Source organism: Mus musculus, chromosome 2 (assembly GCF_000001635.26).
Source record: "Mus musculus strain C57BL/6J chromosome 2, GRCm38.p6 C57BL/6J".
Lineage (NCBI taxonomy): Eukaryota > Metazoa > Chordata > Mammalia > Rodentia > Muridae > Mus > Mus musculus.
Genome location: NC_000068.7, coordinates 74,504,028 through 74,525,862, shown reverse-complemented (window position 1 = coordinate 74,525,862; position 21,835 = coordinate 74,504,028). Strand labels below are relative to the sequence as shown.

The 21,835-nt window shown below is 38.7% G+C and overlaps 1 protein-coding gene, 1 non-coding gene and 1 pseudogene across 10 annotated transcripts in view; 2 read left to right on the top strand and 1 right to left on the bottom strand.

Annotated features, from left to right (window-relative positions):
• Positions 1–11,027, top strand: part of Lnpk (lunapark, ER junction formation factor) — a 64,623-nt gene extending 53,596 nt beyond the window's left edge. For 7 of the 9 annotated variants that reach the window (XM_030252057.1, XM_006500145.4, XM_006500147.4 and 4 more), the window contains one exon: positions 3,566–11,027. In XM_030252057.1, the coding sequence (XP_030107917.1) occupies positions 3,566–3,574 (9 nt within the window). In that variant the 3' untranslated portion in view covers positions 3,575–11,027. The remainder of the gene's footprint in view (positions 1–3,565) is intronic. The other 2 variants (NM_027133.3, NM_001110209.1) reach the window with 1 other exon arrangement.
• Positions 11,028–19,846: 8,819 nt separating this feature from the next.
• LOC115489617 lies at positions 19,847–19,987 on the bottom strand. The gene has a single exon (XR_003954202.1). It is a non-coding gene; the product is annotated as a small nucleolar RNA SNORA48 (small nucleolar RNA).
• A 1,215-nt stretch (positions 19,988–21,202) lies between these two features.
• On the top strand, positions 21,203–21,312 carry Gm52593 (annotated as a pseudogene).
• Positions 21,313–21,835: the final 523 nt, after the last annotated feature.

The following is a 21,835-nucleotide window of genomic DNA, read 5'->3' as shown; positions in this document are numbered from 1 at the left end:
GTTCTCCTGGTATTCTGGGCCCCTCTCCCATCTTCTCTAGTGTTACCCCAAGCCTTGCCTAATGTTTGGCTGTGGGTCTCTGGATCTGTTCCGATCAGATGCTGGAGGAAGCCTCTCTGATGACGATTGGGCTAGACACTGATTCTATAACAGAATATCATTAGGAATCATTTCATTGACATTAAATGAAACTCTTTGTTTAATTGAATTTTTAATCAATGCTAAATGGCTAAATAGTACTCTGTGTTTTGAATTTTAGTATGTGTGTGTGTGTGTGTGTGTGTATAAACTAATGTATATTTAAAAACTGGTTATCATTTAGTGGGATAATTAACTGAGTCATTGTTATGAGTTGAGGTAAAATTCGTTCCATAAATATATTGACAAATCTTGTGAAAAATGTCATCTTTACAACCTATGAACTTGAAGACTGAAATTGTAATTTTTTTTAGGAGCTGGGATAAAAATCTAAAACTTAGGTAAAGATCTTATATATTTTTGCACATGTGTGTTTATAGGTGAAGCAATAGTATTTATTATAGTTACATTCAGTTTTGAGTTTAAATTGTCTAGCTGAGCTGAGGCTTAGTCTGAATAGCCAGTTACCAATCACTATTATTTGGTGGAAGAACACTGTTCTCTCAGTAATATTGGAGTGGAAGTTAGTGGATAGGAGTGGGTAATGAAACAGAGTGTTGTATTGTTTTTGTTTTATCACGTTATTGGTATTCTGTTTGTTGTTTGTTTGTTTTTGTATTATAGAAGCTAAACCTGATTTGAATTATTTTTCTTGCATATATAATTAGGTTATTGAGGTTATTATTTTAAGTCTTAGTCTTTTGGTATCTTCTGGTCAAATACTAACATCTTTTAAAGCATATTTTATATTTCAAAACTATTTTAAATTGAAATAAGTATTTTGGGGTAGTACATGGTTAATACATGGTCTTGTTATAATGCTCTAATCTTTAGTTGTGAAATTGTTACAGATCTGTTAATACTATGTACTTGATCATTTAGAACTTGTTTGTATGGTTTCCTGTAAGCATAAAATCCTATGATTGTGTCATAGGCATGTCACGTGCCAGTGTGTGTATGTTTGTGTGTGTGTGTGTTGTTCCCATCAAGATTGTTTTTCTACAGATCAACCCAAGGGAAGAAAAGTCTGTGTAAATAAATAGCCACATCAGTTTTTTTTCAAGCCCCAGTCATTGTTTCATTAAGTGTCTACTTTTCTATATATTTTCTGAATATATAATTTTGACTGTCATGTCTGAAATATAGGAAAATGTCATGTTTTCTAACAATTGAGATATACTGTGTTTCTTCGAATTTATGTATTGTAGATGTTTGAAATTTTTAGTAGTGTGGTTCCATTTTTTTATATTAGCTTTTTTATACAAACCTAGAATTTTAAAATTGTTCTTGACTTGGTAAAGTTTTGAAGTTAATACAGTTTAATATAATAAACTTTGAACCATGATCCCTTTGCTATTGTGTCATTCTCTTAGAATCTGGCCAGTGGTTTGTTCCTATGTTCACTTAAACTTGGTGTTTTTGAGTTGTGTCCTATGTTATTAGGTTTTGTTTTGTTTTGTTTTTTCCACTTTATATGACTTAATAAGTTGGTTTCAGAAGGCTTTACTAAGCAAATTGCAAAGTTCTTGCCAAGTAAGTATTGCTTTAAGCCAGAAGAGTTGTGGAAAATCATGACTTTTAAAATTCTGTGAATAAGTTCTATGAGACTTGTATTACAAATGGTTGGCAGTTTCTAGGATTCCCGCAGAAGAACTTGTTGGCTTTTATAGCAGCAATGGTTTGTATATATTCACAGTTTCATTTGTCCTTTCTCTTTTCCTCTCTTTCCTGCTCATTTAACAAAACTTGAGTGACTTAATACTTTTCTTCTTTGGGTTTCAGTTGTGATTTCAAGTAGTGCAGCAATGGCATTTAGGTTCTGTATTATAACAAGGTAGGGTTCCTATGCTTGTGTGTCACCGTATGATTTATGACCACTCCACACTGCTTTTTGTGATCAGCTACTTGGGTTGTCATACAGTAAGAAATCATTATGTAGCTGCCCCTAACTGAAATCTCAGGCTTTTATTCTGTAAAAGAAGAAAGGAGTTGTAACTAATCCTGTAGATGGGGGTCCAGGATATCTGTGTAAGGAGATACTACTTCTAAAATATTTTATAAGTTCTGACAAAAGCAGTATTTGTGTTTATTAAACTAGTATGCTAAAGGCATGGATTTCTAATACTTCTGTACTACTCTGTGCATAATGTGCATAGTTTCTTTGCAAAACTATTTACTTTGTGAAATTTTGGCCATGTTACAGGCATTTAACTAGACTCTTTTCTTATGCAGGCTGGCCTTCCCCAGGATTTGCTTTGTTTTGTTTTGTTTGTATCAGTAGCACTTAAAGTTTATCCATAAAGAGCATTTATGAGGAAATTGTGCCCTTGATAAGATCATGTGCTTTAATTATTTTTCTGCTAGCAAGAATATTAGATTTACTATGAAAAAATACTTTAAAGCTAAATTTTTATCTTTGACTTGGAAATTAGGAGACTCAAAGCATCTCTGCTTTTATCACTCCCTTCTTCTGTCTCATTTTTTAAAATACAAAGAATTAAAGTTTAATTAGTAAATTTGTTATTAAATTATTAAGTGATTTAAGTTAAAACTCAAAAATAGAATTTAAAGGGAGTAGATTTTCAGGCAGGGACTAAGAACACAACTTTCTGTTTATAGAGAGAAGGAAGAAAGCCCTTTTCTTTGTCTTAGTACTAAAGGATGCAGCCTGATCTAAGTCCTACGTTTAAACAAGGAACCCTTAAGACATACAAATAGAAAATGTGGATTTTGACTTCTTTCTTCCCTGAATAATAGAGATGTATATAAGATTACACATACACACTACATACGTGCATACTTATCTATTAGTACTATATGCATATACACAAAAGCATACATTTATACATTGCTTACAGTTTTGCTTAGGTGTAAGAAAAATGATTTTCTGCTCAGTAGCCTGGGTGACTGTATGTTTGCTTTGTTTTTAGACTCTTCCTTGTTGTTCTAGTTAGGTTCCTCTATTGCTGTGATAGACACCCAAGCCCTGGAAGAAAGGGTCGGTCAGTCCATCATTGAGGGGCGTGGGGCAGGAGCTCAAGGCAAGAGGTTGGAGGCAGGAGCTGAGGCAGAGGCCACCGAGGAGTGCTGCTTACTGCCTTGCTTCCCATGACTTGCTCAACTTGCTTTTTTTATACAACCCAAGTTCACTTGAGCAAAGGTGGCACTGTCCACATCAATCAAGAAGTGCCCTGGGCACACAGGCCAAACTCATTGTGTATGAAATTATTAAAGTATGGGTTTATTTCCTTCAGTTATTTAGTTATACTAATTCTCTAAGTGCTATGCAATAGAGTGAAAATTAAAAGGTAATGTTAGACCATTCTGTCGTTTCTTAGTATGTTTGTATGTTTATCTTTGGCTTGTCTTATTTAGCAGTTTTGACATTTAGATATCCCTGAAATCTTATGTCTTTTTCTCTTTTCAGACTCTTTAGAAGAACAAGATGTTCTTGATAATAGTACTGAGCAGAGAGATGACAAAATACCAGTTACAGAGCAGACAAGCCAAGTGATTGAAAAAACATCTGGTCCAGAGGAGCCAGCAGAGAACCAAGAAGAGACTGAGAACGAGGAAACCTCAACAAACGAAGCCAAGTCACCTGTTCTCAGAGCTGATTCTGTTCCTAATCTTGAACCAAGTGAAGAATCTTTGGTGACAAAGTAGTAAATACTTCCATGTGCCTTCAACTGGATATTTGTAGTCTTGTTGATGTTAGTTACTGCTTTTTTTTTTTTTTTTGTGGTACTCAAGAAAAATTTGCCTTCTAGATATACGCTTAATATTATTCATATTCAGATTGCCCAGCAAGTTCAGTGTATCCAAGTACTACCACTAGGTATTGACAGTAAAAGCACGTGGTATCAGTTAATATGCAGAGGCATAGCTGTGCATTCTAAAGTTAAAAAAATGTTTTTTACATGTATAACTTGTAAATAATACCCACTTTGACATAGGAACAAATTTGGCTAGGAATAATTTCTTCCATAGTATTTAAGGGTTGAAACATAATTAAGATTTTGAATACTTCATCATTAAATTTTAACTTTGGAGATATTTGCCAGTGGGAAGGAAATATCTGTTTAGGTGTTTACACCAAGTAATGCTGAAAGCTGTAACCTTAATTACATACGCATTGGTACGAATTCTCAGTAAGAATGCAACTAAACAGTCAAGTGCAGTATTTCTCTTGATGTCTTTTATTTTACAACTGGGCCAAAGGCACATAATGTATATAGTTAATGTTTACATAGTAATAGGAAATACATCTGCACTTGACTGTACTTGAATTCTTGGTATTATTTATATTTGTAATATAATGATGATATATAAATGGTTTTTGTGTGTGTGTGTGTGTTTTGTTAAGGAAAATAAAGATGACCTGGCAGCGTTTTTCTTTGTTAAATATCTAGACTTCCTCACATAGTATGTTGATGGATGACTTGGCTATCTGAAAAATACCTTGGTAGGGAAAACTCACTGTATGAAAACTATATAGCAAATTATGATGTTTTTCTTTTCATTTAGACTTTCAAAATCAGTGACATAAGAGGTTTAGTGTTTCTAATCAGAAGTTAAATTTTTTCTGATTTTGAAACATATTATGGCATAGGTAGTTTTTAACTTTGAGAGACAAATAAATGCATTTTTAAAGATAAGACAGTTAAATTTAATGAAACTCACTAGACTGAGTATGTATACCAAGTATCAGGTGGGAAGATTTTTGATGTAGACTAGTTATTCTTAAACACAATATGATTATTTGTTCTAGTTTCCTTTTATGTGTCTTATGTTGAAACAACTGAAGTGAATTTACATCATAGGGGAGACATGTTACGATAGTGTTTCTGGCTAATCCTTTAGCTATCAAATGTTTAAATATACTTATTATCATTTAAAAGTTTATATTTATGAGTAATACCTCATCTGACATATATAAAAGAACCCAGTTTGTTAATATTCTGAGGCATTTTAGTGTAGTGCCTGTAATTGAAGCATGTGGAACTGGACTTGAATGTCAGCTTTGCAATCGTGGGCATTTCACCTAACCTCTCTGCATTTATTTAAGCTGTAAAATGAAAAGAATAATATGTTTTCCATAGGTACTGGGAAGTTAAAAATAAGTTATATGATGTGCCTAGCTTTCTTGCTAGATAATTAATTAATAGGTATTAGGTTACATGGTAGAATTTATTGGTATTATTGAAACCCTTGTGAAATATGGAAGGACCGTAGATCCTTTCTTTGGTAGATAATGAAATTAAAGAAAACTATGAGCATTCAATTTATTTGTTCTGAACAGAAATTTTCTGCATTAATGTCATATGCACGTGTCAATGATAGATTAAAGAAATGGAGAACTGAAACTAGAATATAATCTTTTTATAAAAAGATGTGTTTATTTTTATTTTATGAGTATAAATGTTTGACTTGCATAAATGTCTGTGTCCAACATGTCTTGACAGGTATCTGTAGAGGTCAGATACCTGGGTCATTTGAAATGATAGTTACAGATGGCTGTGAGCTGCCACGTGGGTGCTAGGGATCAAACTTGGCTTAGTCACTACGCCATTTTTCCAGCTTCATATAACCTTTTTTTGTTTGTAAATTTTACAAGGGGTGTGTGTGTGTGTGTTTGTGTGTGTGTTAGTAGCACCATATTAAGTCTTGTTAAAACATCTGATATGCACTGCTCAAAAATGAGTACCTCAGAGAAATGGGATTTAATGAAGAAACCAAGAAGATATTATAAAAACATCCCCCAAAAGGAATATAAAGGGGGAGCTAGAGAGGTGTCTCAGTGTTAAGAATGGGAACTGCTCTTACAGAATGCCAGAGTGTGCTTTTCAGCTCCCAGCTTGGGTGGCTTGCTCCCTCCTGTAGCTCTAGATCCAGCAGAATTGATGGCTTCTCCCTGGCCTCCTAGGACACTAGCCTAATGTGTACTCTCTTCCCCACAGATACACATAGTTAAAAATAAAAATCCAAATCTTAAAAGGAGCTTAGTAAAATTAACACAACAGGTGGGTAATTGTTGGTGTATTTTAAAACAAAATATTATTCTGATATAGTAGACAATGTCTGAAGTGAATGAGACTCCACATTTCTGATTATTAAGATTAGTGTAAATGAGGGAGAACTTCCCTGTTCACAAATGCTCAGCATGTCATTGTTTAATGTCCCTCTCACTGTGTCCTCAGTGTGGCCTGAAGACAGGGCTTAGCTTCTCTCTCTGTCTTTCCTACCCACACCTTTCTACTGTAGCTATAGGACTCTCGCTCAGTTCTGTGGCTATGCTTTGCCTTTTCTGCCTCAATGTCAGCTTCATTTTTCTCTGACAGAGAGAGCCTCCTCTTCTCTCTGTCTGAAGCTAACCCTTTTAGTCCTGTATCAGGTCACTTTGTCTTTGCTCTGAATTCTTACTGCAGGGTATCTTGTTTTCCCTCAACTGTCTTCACAATTTGCTTTTCTTCTGTCTGTATGTGGAGTGCCTGCTCATTTTTCATGTGGATAACGTACCAGATCCAGGGACTGCTCAGTGCTTAACTCATGCGCTTGCTTGGCAGATTGACTTGGCTGAGTGTTCTTTTTCTGAGACACCTTTATCCTTTAGGTTCTGCATGTGCACTGCTGTTACCTTCCCTGGCTTCTTGTTTTCAGCATCCTTTGAAGACTTCCTCTGCCATCTTTAAATGTTGATGCTCTCTGGCTTCCAGCTATTGTCAGTTCTTATTCTGTGCATTCATTCTCAAGCCCAGGGACTTAATAGTTACTGTCTGTCTATGAATGTCAGAGCTTAGTGTGGTCTGTTTCTTTGCCTTCGTAGCTATGTATTTACGCACCTACTGCCATGGCATAGTGAAGTCAGTATTTCTTTAAAAAACAAAACAAAACAAAAAACAAAAACCCCTACTTATTCAAACTTGTGTGTCATTTCACCAAATACCATCAGTATTAAAACCAGAATTTAAAATATATTCCCTCTTTCCCTCTGACTTTAAAGTATTCATTCCCAGTTTCTTCCCCCACATCCCCAGTAGAATATTGCAATATAGCCCAGCCTGGCTTGGCTTTGTGACTTGAGGCCTCAGATTCCTAGGTGCTGGAATCATTCTATGAGTTGCTGTGCCTTGCTCTCCTCTAAACATTTTACACTTATATTATTTTTCTATTTCTTTTGAATTATATTAATGATAAATCTGCATTGTTCCACCAAACAAATGCTACCTGCTGTATGTATGTGTGCTTACACACAATTTTGTTTTTGGGGGGAACAGTCCTGTGGAGATTTTGTATCTTGAGTATGGGAAAGAAACAGGATGTAGAAAGACTAAGCAGCCTTCCTAGAGGTCTCTATTGGTGTGTGGAAACGTCTGAGATCTGACTGTAAGCAGATCACTTGTGATGCCGTTGGCATTGAAGCCACAGCCTCATACATGCTAAGCCCTGCTCTGAGCTGAACTGTTTCTTCCACTCCCAAGGCCTTACTGTTAATCATCATTGTATTACCTTCTAATTCCTGCCTCTGTCACCTCACGGGATGAAAGCTACCTTTTAAACTCTGTCTGCGATCATGCTGCTTTCCTATCCATTCTGTGCAGTGGGTCCTCAGACCTTTGTGGCTGTCTTCAGTCTTTCTGTGTTTGAGAGAGGACATCTGAATTACTGTATTGACTGATAAAGTCCGGAGCAGTTGTCTTTCCAGTTGGCTCTCACAGCAACTTTTTTGCATTACAACTACTGTCGCTGCTCCCTCCCCTCCACTGCTTACGTCCTTTCAGTATACATAGGTTATTGTTTTCAGTGCTGCATATATGCAAAGTTTCTCCTAGTTGCCTACATTTCTCAAGCTCTTCCTCCTGAAATACCTCGTTTATGTAATAAATAGCTTATGTAATCAATAAATATATAGCTGCTGAATTGGAGTAGCACCGCTTGGAACCCAAGGTTGGAAATGTTATTATTTATTATAAACTATGAGTTTTTCACCATGTACTCATTGTACATATACATCTTCACAGTAGAATCAAGTCTGTAACTGAATGTGTTACGTGTGTGTGTGTGTGTGTGTGTGTGTGTGTGTGTGTAGGGAGAGAGAGGTAGATGGGTGGGGGGAGGAGAGATTGCTTTTAATTATGTAATGATTGTCATTAAGATAATATATGCTGAGTTCCAGAATGTTAAATGATTGTCAGTTTTAGGTCAGGGATACTTGGCATCTGAGCCAAGTCAGATTTAATGAAGGACTATTTATATTGTACCATGAATTTTCACTGTTTCAATATTAATACGTTCATGATTTCGTTAACAGGTTAATTTCTAACTGACAGTACCTACCTTAATTACCTACCATATACCATGTTAGCTTTTTGTATGTGTCACTTAAGGGTAGACTGAGGAGAACAGCTGTTTTGAGTGGTTGTGGGCAATGGAACTTCTCTAGGAAGTTAGCAGAAAAAATGTTTCTATGTGGTATAAAAATTGTAGATGACATTAGATACAGTTCCAAGTAATGATGAATCAGTGTAGAAATGGTTATGAATTAAAACCATTTATAATTTGACTTATTTCAAGTTTATTAAATTTCTAAGTGTTTTAGTACTATTGGCCATCAGATAAAAATATTCTGAAGTTAGACAAACAATTATAAATATGGAAAAATTGTGTCTTTGAAACAATGAAAACTAAAATGAGTGCAGAATTAAAACCTTATTGAATTGCATCAGTCTTTAGGCAATTAATTTGTCTCAGCTTATTTAAACTAATTGTCATTTTCTACTTTTTTTCAAACTACTACCTTTAACCTTCTTTAGGGCCCAAGAGACGGCCCAGCAGGTAAAGGTACCTGCTGCCAGGTCTAATGAGCTAAGTTTGATTGCTGAGAGCCACACAGTGGAAGATGAGAACCAACTCCCTCACGTTGTCTTCTGACCTTTGTGTGCCTGCTGTGGCACATTTGTGCTCCCCCCACCCCCCCCACACACACAAATGAAATCAATGTAAAAATAAAATGCTGTTTAATATTGGTGAAGTGGAGCTGAGAAAATTGTGTAAGCAGGAGGGCCTGAGTTTGTGTCTGCAGCACCTGCGTAAACGCATGGCATGGTTGGTTGCCTGCTGCTGTCACCCCATTACTAAGGGGTGGTGACAGGTGGATTCTAGAGCATGCTGGCCATCCCTGCCTTTTTCCCTTGGCATCAAAACTGATAAATGTTGGAAGTATTCTGAGAAGATTAAAAAGTGTTCTTAAAAACTTCCCTCAGTCCAGAATTCTGTGAAAAGAGGCCAAGTTTTTAGCTACTTGAGGCTTTTACCAGATCCCTGCCATTTGCTTTAGGAAAACTGAGAAATTTTATTTTCATGGAAATAAATTTCTTAGTCTGCTTTGCCCGGTGTTGCAGGCAGGATTGGTGCACACAATGCCGCTTGTTGGTCAGGCTTGTACTCTAGGTACAATCACACTATTAGAGTTCTTCCAGTGACTTCAGGGAGACAAGTGCCACATGTAGATGGAATTCATTTCCTAAAGCTGGTTTATAGAGCTGCAAATAGGATTTAAACATGGTGACTATGATTGCTTTCTTTACTATCTGTGTGCTCTCCTTTGCTAGCTTATGGAGTTAGGCTAAAGCCCTTCAGTTTCTCATGGTTGGATGGTATCTCACATGTCATTTGTATGGGAGAACCCTGGTTGCTTATTAGGTCTGCTTCTCAGTTCTCATGGAATATTGAACACAGACTATGTTTCTTAGTTATATCCTTCTTGATCTCAAACCAAAGTAAACCAGTACTTGGCACAGACATATTACATAAATAATCAGAAAGCTGGATTCCAGTTACTTAGTGGTGGACTTGCCTTTGCTAACTAACACACGAGGTTGGTGTGCTGTTTCTGTGTGAAGCTCCTATGAATGATGGATTTGGGACTAGAGAGGGAACAGTAATTGAGGGCTAGAATATATTGTTTTTGTTCTCTTGGTGCCTGAAACAGGGGAGCCTCAATAATATGAGTGAACTAAGCTGGAGATGACCTAAACACACGTGATGAGGTGGGAGAGTCGGCAGTGCTCAGAAGAGCCTGATACTTGGGTTGGGTTTAAGAATTTTGTGTAAGATCATTTGAGTTCAACAATCCTTTTCCTGCTTCTTATGAGATATGTAAAGATATCAGTCTAAGAGTATACATAGTACACTACACACACACACACACACACACACACACACACAGAGTTTCACTATGTATTCCTTGCTGACCTTGGATTGCTGTGTAGACCACGCTGGCCTTAAACTCACAGAGATCAGCCTGCCTCAGAGTACTGGCTCTGTACTGATTTTCACTTACCTGCCTCTAACCCATCTGATGCTATGACTGATGCTTAGAGCTTACTTACATTTCTACTTTTTGACATCTGCGTCTAGTGGGGCCTAGATACACACACACACTTTTATGCAAGATAATCTAAGACTATTTCCTTTTTCAATATATAGGTTAGCATATAGACTTTAAAGTTGGGTTCTTGCCTCAACGCAAAACAGAGCAAATGGAAATGGGTCCCGTGCTTTTATTAAGACATTTGGTGTGTATTTTATGAACTATAAGCTGTTTCCAAAACTGAAACTGGCTATTCATGTTTTACTGTCTATTAGCAAGAATTCCAAAGGCTTTGCTCACCTAATAAAGGAGAGCGTCTTTTAAAAAGTTGCAATGGTTTGCTTTATAGAAACAATCTTTCAAAAGAAATCAAATATACTTGGAATAAAATTATTCTCAACTATGTGTTCACATAGCTACAGTGTATGCAGTGTATGGATTTTCAGAATAGAATACTTTGAGTCCTGTAATTGAAATTGAATATAAACTGGAATAAAATCAATATTCTTGAGACCTATTTTGATTGAATATTGTGTATGGGTTCTTGCTGTTCCTTTTCAGAACATTTTCCTTTTGGTTTTTGAAGATCTGAATTCCCTTTGATTGTTTATGAAACCTTTCTCCCCTTAAATATGGTAATCTCCTGTAGTACAGCTTATTTCAGAACAGCAGCCAGGCAGGGTGCTCAGTGGACAAAGCCAATTGCTGCCAAGCCTGACTACTCGAGTTCAGCTCCAAGGACTCACATGGTAGAAGGAAAGAACTGACTTTAGAACGCTGTCCTCTGACCTCCACACATGGACTTCATACATGTGCCCCCACCCCAGATAAATAATGTAATAACAAACCACATCTGGACAGTGAAGTTAGACTACTGAAAGCCAAGATTCTCTGTTCTCCCCTCCTGCTGGCCACTGATGGAGACAGCAGAAGCTGTTTAGGTTTCAGTAGGTTGATAAAACCAATTTATCTACCCAACAAACACTAGCTTTGAATCCAATATGCCACATGACTACTAAATTGAATGTCAGCAGGATCGAAGTGTGTGTGGTTGGGAGAGGAGCAGAAGTGATGGCTTGTCTTCTGGTCAGCAAGCTCAGTTTCAGGCTGCTGTGATCCCCTCGAGTAGTGAGAGGTATGGCAGCTGCCACTTCTGTCCTCAACAGTCCGTCCCCAAGGCATGCAGACCATTTGTGCACTGTGGGGTTTTATAAGCTCTAAAGAGTGATTTATGTCCTTAATTTTGCCTTATTGCCCACCAAGTACTGCCCTCTGTCAGAGGGCCTGGACTATTTAATTTTTTAGATCTTTGTCTTCATTAGTATAGCAATTTTTGCTTGTAATCATTGTACTAGACCTTGTTGATAAGCTAAGACACTGTGAGATTCATGGTGTTGACATCTAACCTTGCCCCTGACCTCTTGGCCCCTCTGCTTCCAAAACATGGATTCATTTTTTTCTTTTTTAAACCAAGGTAAAACTCCATCTCTTTTTTTACACATATTGTGGGCAGTTTAAAGGTTGGTCAGAATCAAATACTGTGCTTTCAAATTTGATAATGTATGAGTGCAGAAGGTTGACCTTTGTTTCATAGTCATACATCAACCTGACATGAGCAGTAGATGCAGCAATTACCTTTAGTATATGGAATAGTGCTTTAGTCTCCATCTTCCGTGCAATTATTGCAAAAAAGAAAATTTGAAAATGCATTTAAGTTCCAGTTGTGAAATTTGTGAAGTTTAGTGTTTTTGGAAATAGTTGTAATTTATACAATAAGCAGTTCATAATTTATTTCCAGCACAAGCTTGGTCTCCAATAAGATCCACTTGTCCACTAATAAAGATTGCTATTTATTGCTCTGATAACAGATTAATATAAAGCTATTTTATGTTTTAGGGGTAAGTTTTAAGACACAGCTCAAAGACGTTTTACCAGTTTTTTTTTATTACATATTCCTGTAATTGACTGAAAGAATATTTAGTGATAATAAAGACTCATTTGTGGTAATATAATGCTGCATACAGGTTCTGCCATCTGTAGAACTTCTGTCCTAGCCTGTGCATTTAGTCATTCATTTTCCCTTTAATGAATGCTACCTATCAGCCAGGCATGGGTGACAGAGAAGAGACTGAAACTCTGGTCTCAGGAGCTCATGGTGCCTGTGTTTTGTCTAATAGCCTGGTTCAACCATAAGTTCTGAGGTAAAAACAGTAACTTCACGTAAGTGGTTAAATGAAATTGAAATGTGCATTGGACAGACAGGAGACCAAGTTGGCCTTTTGATTCCACACTGTACATCAGAATGATGTGAGGAACTCAGTGACTTCTCAGAGGGTTCTTTCATTGAGAGACACTGTGGACAGTGAGAGGGCCTCCCTTAGTACTCACATATCAGACTTAAAAGCCAGGCCAGCGTGCCCAGAATGGTACAGTTCTTGCTGTGTTCCCATCCTGCCCTAATTGCTCCATGACTCTGCCACTTTACCATCTCTCTGTAATTCCCCCTTCCTTCTGGGATTTAAGGAGTCCAGAAGCCTCTGGAAATGCAGTTTATATATGTGTGCACACATTGTTCCGGGACCAGAAGATCAATCTCATTTAATTTCCTAAGAGGAGCAGGAGTCGGAGGCCATGGTGCCAGGGAGAATGCAGATTGCTCAGCATCATAGTGTGTTTAGACTTAGGTAAAACTGGATGGATCTTCCTTCACACAGTGAGAGGTTAATCCTCATGGATGAAGCCACTCTGCTAGGCACAAAAGAAACCATGTTGTACTAAGTGGTAAAATTAATGTAAAAGTGTGTTCAGTGTGCTTTTGGACTCATGATGGCTTTATTGGTGGTTACTTTTGAATGGAAGAACACCTTAAAATATGTCACTTAAGTTCTGAAATTTAGAATACTGTGAGGAAGCAGAGTTCATGTGGTTGTGAATATTACATTTCTACTCCTTCCGTTCCAGTTTACTCTTTAGTTGTTTCCAGTTCTCCCCCCCCCCCCCCCGCCCCCAGGAATCTTCTGCTTCTGTAATGAAATCATACAATTAATTTTATCTTATCCAGGTCTTTTTCTGTTTTGCTTTTGCCCTTTCAATACTGGAGGTTCAACCCAGGGCCTAGTGTAAGCACTCTACCACTGAGCCTCGTCCCCAGCACGGGAACTTTCTGCAAAGCTATTTGACAGCTTTCCTTCTGTCTTTTTGACACATTGTTTTCTTTCTTTTAGTTTTTAATCCACTCAGTTTGTATACTTTAGACAATCATATGATAACAGCTATATATGTAGCTATATTCTTAAAGCAAAACAGGGTCTGAGCAAGCTATTCCCTATGTGGGAGCAGAGTTGGCTTCTTGTAGCTTTTTTTCACAGGAAGCTGCTGTTACCACATTCTAGACTCCATCAGAGTCCACTTGCTGTTGTCTGTAGACACCTGCCACCAGCGAGAGATGGCAGCCCTTCAACTTACTTACAGAAACAGAGCAGCTGCCAATGCTGAGGAATTTTCTCGTCCCGTGTAGGCATCTCAGGACATGATTGCAAGGACAACTAGTCTTGGTTCTTCTTACCCCAGTTTTCCCTCCTTAATTTCTTCTGCATTTTTATTTTTAGTTTTAAGTATTTATTATAGTGAAAAAATATACCAGAATGTTTAGAATGGAAGGAGAGAGTTAAACCTTTAAATACAGTTTTTAAAATTAAAAATGGTGTGAGGAAGACTGGTTCAGTATTAAGAGAAAAGTGGATACAATGTTACACAGTACATATGGTCTGATCTTACATATGATAACTGTGTTTGTGTGTGTGTGAGGTTGCACATGTAAAGAACTTGAAAGAAATATAATGATATTTTGACTGATTCTATTTCAGCTGTAGGATATGCATTTTTCCTCATTTTCTAAATTTACTATCAAAATTAACTGCTAATTTTAATCATTTTATCTACATTTACCATTTTAAAATAAATTAAAAACTAGAACAATGGCCTATAGCAAATCACTGTTACAGAAAGATCAGGAGATTTCAGTTAATACTCTTGAGTTTCAAAGTCAGAACATTTTTATATGAGTAAGTCTTTCGAAAAAGAGTTGACTTAAATTCAGCTCTAACAGTGGGAGAGAGAAAATCTAGGGGCCTTTGTTACCTAGGAAATAGAGAGGGGGAATGAACGCTTTATGAACAGTACAGGGTTAAGAATTAGGAAGCCCACATCACTTCTAGTAGCTTAACGCATTCTCCATTTGTTGGCACCATGAAGGTCCTCTCCCCACATTTGCATATTTCCTCTGCTATCCCGAGCTTTTGTCCCCACCGGCAAGAACACACTCAGGACAACCGGAATCTTCTGCGGCAAAAGGCTTTATTGCTTACTTCTTCAGAAGGAAGAGCGCGAATGGTAAAAACCCCGTCCCTTTTATGGAGAATTATCCTCCGCCTCGGGCGTGTCGCTCCCTGATTGGCTGCAGCCCATCGGCCGAGTTGTCGTCAAGGGGAAGGCAGAGCACATGGAGTGGAAAACTACCCCGGCACATGCGCAGATTATTTGTTTACTACTTAGAACACAGGATGTCAGCGCCATCTTGTAATGGAGAATGTGAGGGCGGCTCCTCACACTCTGCCTTCCTTTATGTGCACATATATAGACATGCATAGCTCATTAATTCTTCTAATTAAGAGAAATGAATCAAAGCTTTTGTCTTCTAATAAGTACTTATTTTTTTATATTCAATATGATGCCATAATCTTTGATTTCTTAAAATATTTCTTTAAACATCTCACAACTGAGCTCTATGGAGACTCTTAAGTGTGTGCAAATCATTTTTGAAAGCTGTCTTTGGATACAAATTTAGAAGTGATTCTGCTCTAGTATGTAGTAATGCAGGCTAGAATTTTCAGGCAACAAAGAATAGTTACTGCAAAATAAAATTCAAGCTTCACAAATTGAGCATTTATGAGAATTTGTAATAGATTTGAAAATTAATTTCACTATTTAGATTAACATGTAGATAATTATATATAGTATATGTGAGATTTTGTAGGGCTATTACTTTAGAGTTACTTGTTTTAAATGTCTAACTATAACAGTGTAATCGGAGGCACTATGTGTTAGCTTCCTATGGTATGGAACTATTATTGAGTGCTTAATATTTGTCCAGCCTGTTGTAAGACTTCTTATATTCATCTTAGAAGGATTCTTTGGAATAATTTTTATCTCCATCTTGTGGATAAAGTAACTGATGTTTAAAGTTAAGTATCTCATGTGAGGTCCCTCAGTAAGTGGCAGAGGCAAGATCTGAACTTAGGTATCTGAGGTGTATTTCATGTTTCATCTGCTCTTAACCACTTGATAAGGTTAGATTTTTACTAACATTTTCCTTTATCTAATGTACTTTAAAATGATTAAATATAATGTAATAATTATTTATAATAATGGGTTATTCAGTATTTGAAGGAGTAAAGAATACACCAAAGAATTTGTTGGTCAGGATATCTCAATCTCTGTTGCAGATATTATTAAGAAACTTAAGAGTGTTCTACTGCCTATTGACTTCTCTACTTAGTAGTAAGTAGCACTGTATTCTTTCTGCTTGCAGCATTCCCTATAAAGCACAGAATGGAACTAGTTTGTAACAACACAAAAGATGGTTGAAGTTGCTCTGTGCATAAATTACACTTCTATTCTTGATGTTGAATGAATTTCTAAAACCTTTACATTCTTTGATTCTGTGCCATTTAATAAATTGTCTTTCAGCTAAGCAGGATGTTGTATGCCTGTAATCCCAGGGCTTGGGAGGCTGGGGTAGGAGGATAACAAGTTCCAGCCCAGCCTGTATTACAGACAGGACAGTTCCAAGGCTAGAATGGACTACAGAGTAGAAAACTATCTGAAAATCCAACCACCCACCCACCCACCCAACCAACCAGCCAACCAAGTGACCACCAACAGACTGACTGACCAACCACCCAACCAACCAACCAAGTGACCACCAACAGACTGACAGACCAACCAACCAACCACCCACCCACCCAACCAACCAACCAGCCAACCAAGTGACCACCAACAGACTGACTGACCAACCAACCAACCAACCAACCAACTAGCCAACCAAATGACCAATCACCACAACAGAACACCTTTTCAATAAGATATTCCCTGAAAGCCTGAAAAGAATTATGCATTTATTATCTCATCAAAATGTATTTCTCAGTCCACACTGTTGATTTTGGTTTTTTGTATGAGTTTTTGCTTGATTTTTTGTTTTTACAACAAAATGCAGACTTCTATAATGTCTGGAAGTTCACTGGGAACCAGTGTTCCTTAGGTAGCTTCAACTGTCTATTTAGCACAGTTGTAGCAAAACATGGTTCCCCACAGTTCAAGTGAATTTTGTTTTTTCAGTAATACACCGTCCCCCAATATCAATATTCACCTACATCGAGATTTTAAACTTTTTGCCAGAATGGTAAAAATCTTAGTTTTATCTTGTGCCTCTGGGTCTTCGCTTTGGCACAGTAGAAGCTGGGAAGAGAAGGGTATGAATGGCTGCTACCCATAGCTCCCAACCCCAGACTTTACCTAGAGAACAGGTGATGGCCAGTTGCCTTCTTGGTGTAATCTGTGGATCTATAAAGTCTGGGTGCCTGGCCTCGCACCTTACTTTCTCATGTGTCAGGTGTCATCTCTAGGTTACTAGACTCTGCTCGCCCAGAACTTTCATCCGCAGTACTTGGTGTGTTCTGTTGAATTGGAGGCAGGGCAGCCTTTCCTGTAGTTCGTTATGCACGTACATGTGTTTTCTATAATCCCTGTTTAAATGTAATCCTTGTACCGTGGTAGTTGCAAAGAGCATACAAATATGTACTTGCCAGATTATTGCCAGATGTTTGATAGATGGGTGAGCATGAGATTCTAGCTCTGCCAAGAACATCAGCAGTGTAAGGAGGGGTGGATAACCCTTTTCCAACCACATCTGCTGACACCCCCAGGAGCATTCCTAGGATCTGACAATCAGTCTTTGCAGGGAATGGCATCATTTCTAAAAGTCAGGGGCCTCTTTTTTTTTTTTTTAACTTATTTTAATTTTATGTTGTGTTTCATAGAATCACCAGATTCCATATACATTATTTTTCAAACATCTGACTCATTTTTTTTCCTGAGGGAATTGTGTCTTTCATAGCTTGAGGGTAACTATAACATGAGAATTATAATGTAAAATGAGCTAAAGAGTCTCCTGGTTGAAAGCTAAAATTCCACAAGCTTAAAAACACCTTCCAGTAAACCTATATTGAAAACTTTCTTGTATTTTGTCTCAATGATTTATACTATTAAGAAGATGCAGCACACGCTATAGGTCAGTGTGAAAAGCTCTTGCCAGCGTGTGTAGGGCCCTGGATTCTGTCCCTAATACCACGGAAGGGAATGAACGAAAGCAGCATTTGTACTTTAACTTTTCACTTTCATACGATTCTAATTCCTTTCAGATCTCAGTTCTTGAGTGTTGATTCAAAACAATCATTAAGTCTTTGTTTAAAGGTGTTTATTCATCTTTTTTAATACTCTGTAGAGCTAGAGAGATGGCCCACCTATTAACAGTGCTTGATGTTCTTGCAGAAATAATAATAATAATAATAACAATAATAATAATAAAACTTCCTCCAGCTTCTTTCTTCTCTCTTCCCCCTTCCTAACCTACCAACTTTGTGTACTTTTTGTGAAAATGAAGCAAATCAATTTCTATGTATTACCTACATTTGTCTATGGGTATAATGGCGAGTAATTAGGAGTTGGTTTGATGCTATGTCCACTTAGTAGAATAATAGCAGTATGTTCTTCCCCAGAGCCTATGACCTGTCTAACTGCAGATTATTGACTTGACAATGGTACCCGTTGTCTTGGTGAGTAGAACTTAAATCCAATTAGAAAGTGATTGGTCACTCCCGTGTCACCAAGTTTACACTAGTGTGCTAGTTTTGCCAGGGCAGACATTATTTTAGCTTTCCATACATTTCACTTGCAAATGTTCATTGCAATGAGTCATTGTTTTGGTTCAAGATCTCTGGCTTCTGTGACAGCATCAATGTTGGATCCTCATCGAGACTTCTCCTGGTTTCCCTGTTGTTGCCATGGCGTAATGGAGGTTCTGTAACTTTGAATCAGTATGACTGGCCCTTTGGTTAGTCCCAACCTGTTCACAGATGATATAGATTTTGGAGTGGGCCAATTCAGAGCCCTGGATCTGAGCTGGTCAGACTGCCTGCTCTCCCTCTCCACACCACCATGGTGAGCTCTTCAGGGCTGCTCTGGCTAGGCTACCCAATACAGCCACCAGGAAGAGACAGGGTCATCTCTCCTGCTTTTACACCCTCAGGGCCAGTTCACCTGCGCCTGTGCCTCCTGCCACAGCTCCACTGTGCTGCTCAGTCAAGGTCTTTGAACTGTTGTAGTCTGCAAGTGGCAGGGCCGGCTCTCCCTAGTTCTGTCCTCCAGACTGGCTCACTGGATCCCATTTGCTCCCTACTGTGCTATTCAGCTCTCCCAAGAGCGGCTGGTGAGGGGCAGGGCTAGCTCTCCCAAGCTCACGACCCTATTGGCAGCTTTCCTGACTGCTGGAGGAGGTGGGGGGGGGGGGGCATCTTCTCTGCGCCTGTGCCACCTCACAGCAGATGAGTGGCAGGGTCAACTCTCCCACACTCACTTCGGGGCCAGCTTACCCACACCTCTGCCACCAGGACCAGCTCCAGTATGCTGCCTGGGGAGCACGGGCTGCTTTCCAAGTGTTGCTGCTGGTGAGAGATGGGGCCAGCTCTCTAGAGCACTGTATCCACGGAGAGGCAAGACCAGTTATATACAGCCCCCGAACATTCACGTGGTCCCTGGTGGCTGCCCTACCAAGGGATATCTCCATGTTCTCTAGTGGTAATATGAGCCAAGGACATCAACACCTACCCGTGCTGCTGTGCTGCCTTGGACTCAGACGTGGCCTTCAGTGGCAGCGTGGGTTGGGACCTCACCATGATCCCATGTGGCAGGAATGGCCATTCACAACAGGTTACTCTTCTCCACCCTTGAGTCTCCAGTTCCTTCTCTCTTCCTAAATGCTCAAGATGCTTCACTTCTGCCTCTCCTATCTGACCACCACTTACTTGCATGTTGTGATGACTCCCACTGCAGGCTGGTGGGCCCCTGGGTGGCATCCTCCATCTGTGCGTGTGACATGGTGGCAAGTGGGTGTCTATGGCCTGTCTGTGCTGGCATTGGAGGGCAGGTTTTGTCTGTCTTCCTCCTCCTGTGCTGTGCTGCCTAGATTTGATTTGATTTGATTTGATTTGATTTGATATTTTATGAATCCTGGGCATAAGGCACCTTTGGTCACCAAGCCAGGCATCAAGCTAGGATGAACAAAGAACTGCCATTTCTGCCCTTGCCAGATGTGAGAATAACACCACCAACAAGGTGTCTCTCTGCCCATTGCCAGGGGGGGTGGATTTTATTTTTCTTAACTGCTGAATAATATTGCACGTTGAAAATATACCACATTTCGTTATTCATTCACTATCTGATGGACACCAAGCTGTTTGCATTTCCTGGCTATTGTGGCTAGAACAACATTGTACATGGATCAACAAGTATCACTATATTAGAATATAGAGTCTTTAGGGGTATATGCCCAGGAGTGGGATAGCTGGATCATGTGGTAGATCTAGTTTAGTTTCTTTGAGAATCTCTATACTGAGTTCCATAGTGGCTGCACAAGTTTGCACTCCCATCAATCACAAATGTTCCTCTGCCTCTCACCCACAGCAGCATGGTTTTTTTTTTTTTTAATCTTATTTATTCAAACTGGAGTAATCTCAAAGTAGTTTTAATTTGCATCTTGCTGATGACTTGGGATGTTGAACGTTAAAGAAATCGTTTCTCAGCCATTTGTATTTTACCTTTTGATAACTCTCTGCTTAGTTCCATGCCACTGTTTTTTTCAAACGGAGTTGTTTCTTGATTTTAATTTTTGAGTTTGTATATTTAGATATTCTGTCAGAGATAACGATTTTTCCCCCATTCTGTAAGCAGCCTCTTCACTTGAATGATGGTGTCCTTCGCTGTACAAAGCATTTTAGCTTTATGAGGTCCTCTTTATTGATTGTTGGTCTTTTAAGTTTTTTATTTGTGTACACGGGTGTTTTGACTGCATGAAAGTCTGTGTACCGTGTGCACGCCTGGCGCCTAGTGCTGACAGAGGCCTGAAGAAGGCATTGACTGCCCTAGTACTGAGGCTGCAGATTGTTATGAGTTACCATGTGGGTGCTGGGAATGAAACCCAGGTTCTCCAGGAGGGCAGTCAGTGCTCTTAACCACGGAACCATCTTTCCAGGCCTTAAACTGTTGCTCTCACTTCCTACGCCATTGATGTCCTGACAGAAAGGCTTTTTCTGTGCCAGGAAATTCAAATATCCTTTACTTTCTCCTTTGCTAGATTCGGGTATTGGGTCTTATTGTTGAGGTCCTTGGTCCACCTGAAGTTCAGTTTTGTGAAGTGTGAGAGATAAGGACCAAGTTCTGTTCTTCTTCATGTAGTTACTCGATTTGACCAGCACCATACTTGGAGATCACTAGAAACAGATGCTTTGTAGGTTAGTGCAGCACCAGCAAGCACACTGATTACAGTAATGAGAATCTGAGATTAAGACATACAAAAGAATATTTACATGGCAGGGCAGACACCATAATCACAAAGGCGGTTTACCCAGGCCAAGGCTTTGACTGCATAATTTATAGTAGTAGGGAGGTTGCATTCCCACACTGCCCTGGGGGAGGGAGATGCACAAAAGCCCAGGGATATGGAGGAGCACACCTAAAGTCTCATTATCTAAGGCTGAATTAAAGGTGGTTTTCTGTTTGTTTGAGGCCAACCTGGGCTTCATTGTGCCAGCCTGGGCTATAGGGTGAGAACTTGTTTCAATAAAAAGAGAATAAAATAGGACAAAAGGTGAGAAAGTCAGAATTTTGAGGGAAAGCTTTATTGCAATTTTTAATTAAAATAATTCTATATTTCTTTAAAATATGTTTAGATAATATCTTCAAGTGGTATGGCTCATGGTACATGATTCAAATGGTGCATGGACTCAAAGAAGTACCTGAGGCCCTCCCCCATTTCTCTTCAACTACCAACAGTCTCAACCGCCAATCAATGATGGAAGACTAAATTTATTGTCAAAATGGTGGGTTATCCCTTGTTTACTTCTAGACTTTCAGATCTTTCTCAGATCTTGTTATTTTCCACTGTAGTAATAATAGAAGTTGAAATTGAGGTAGTTAATGTTACAATGTTTG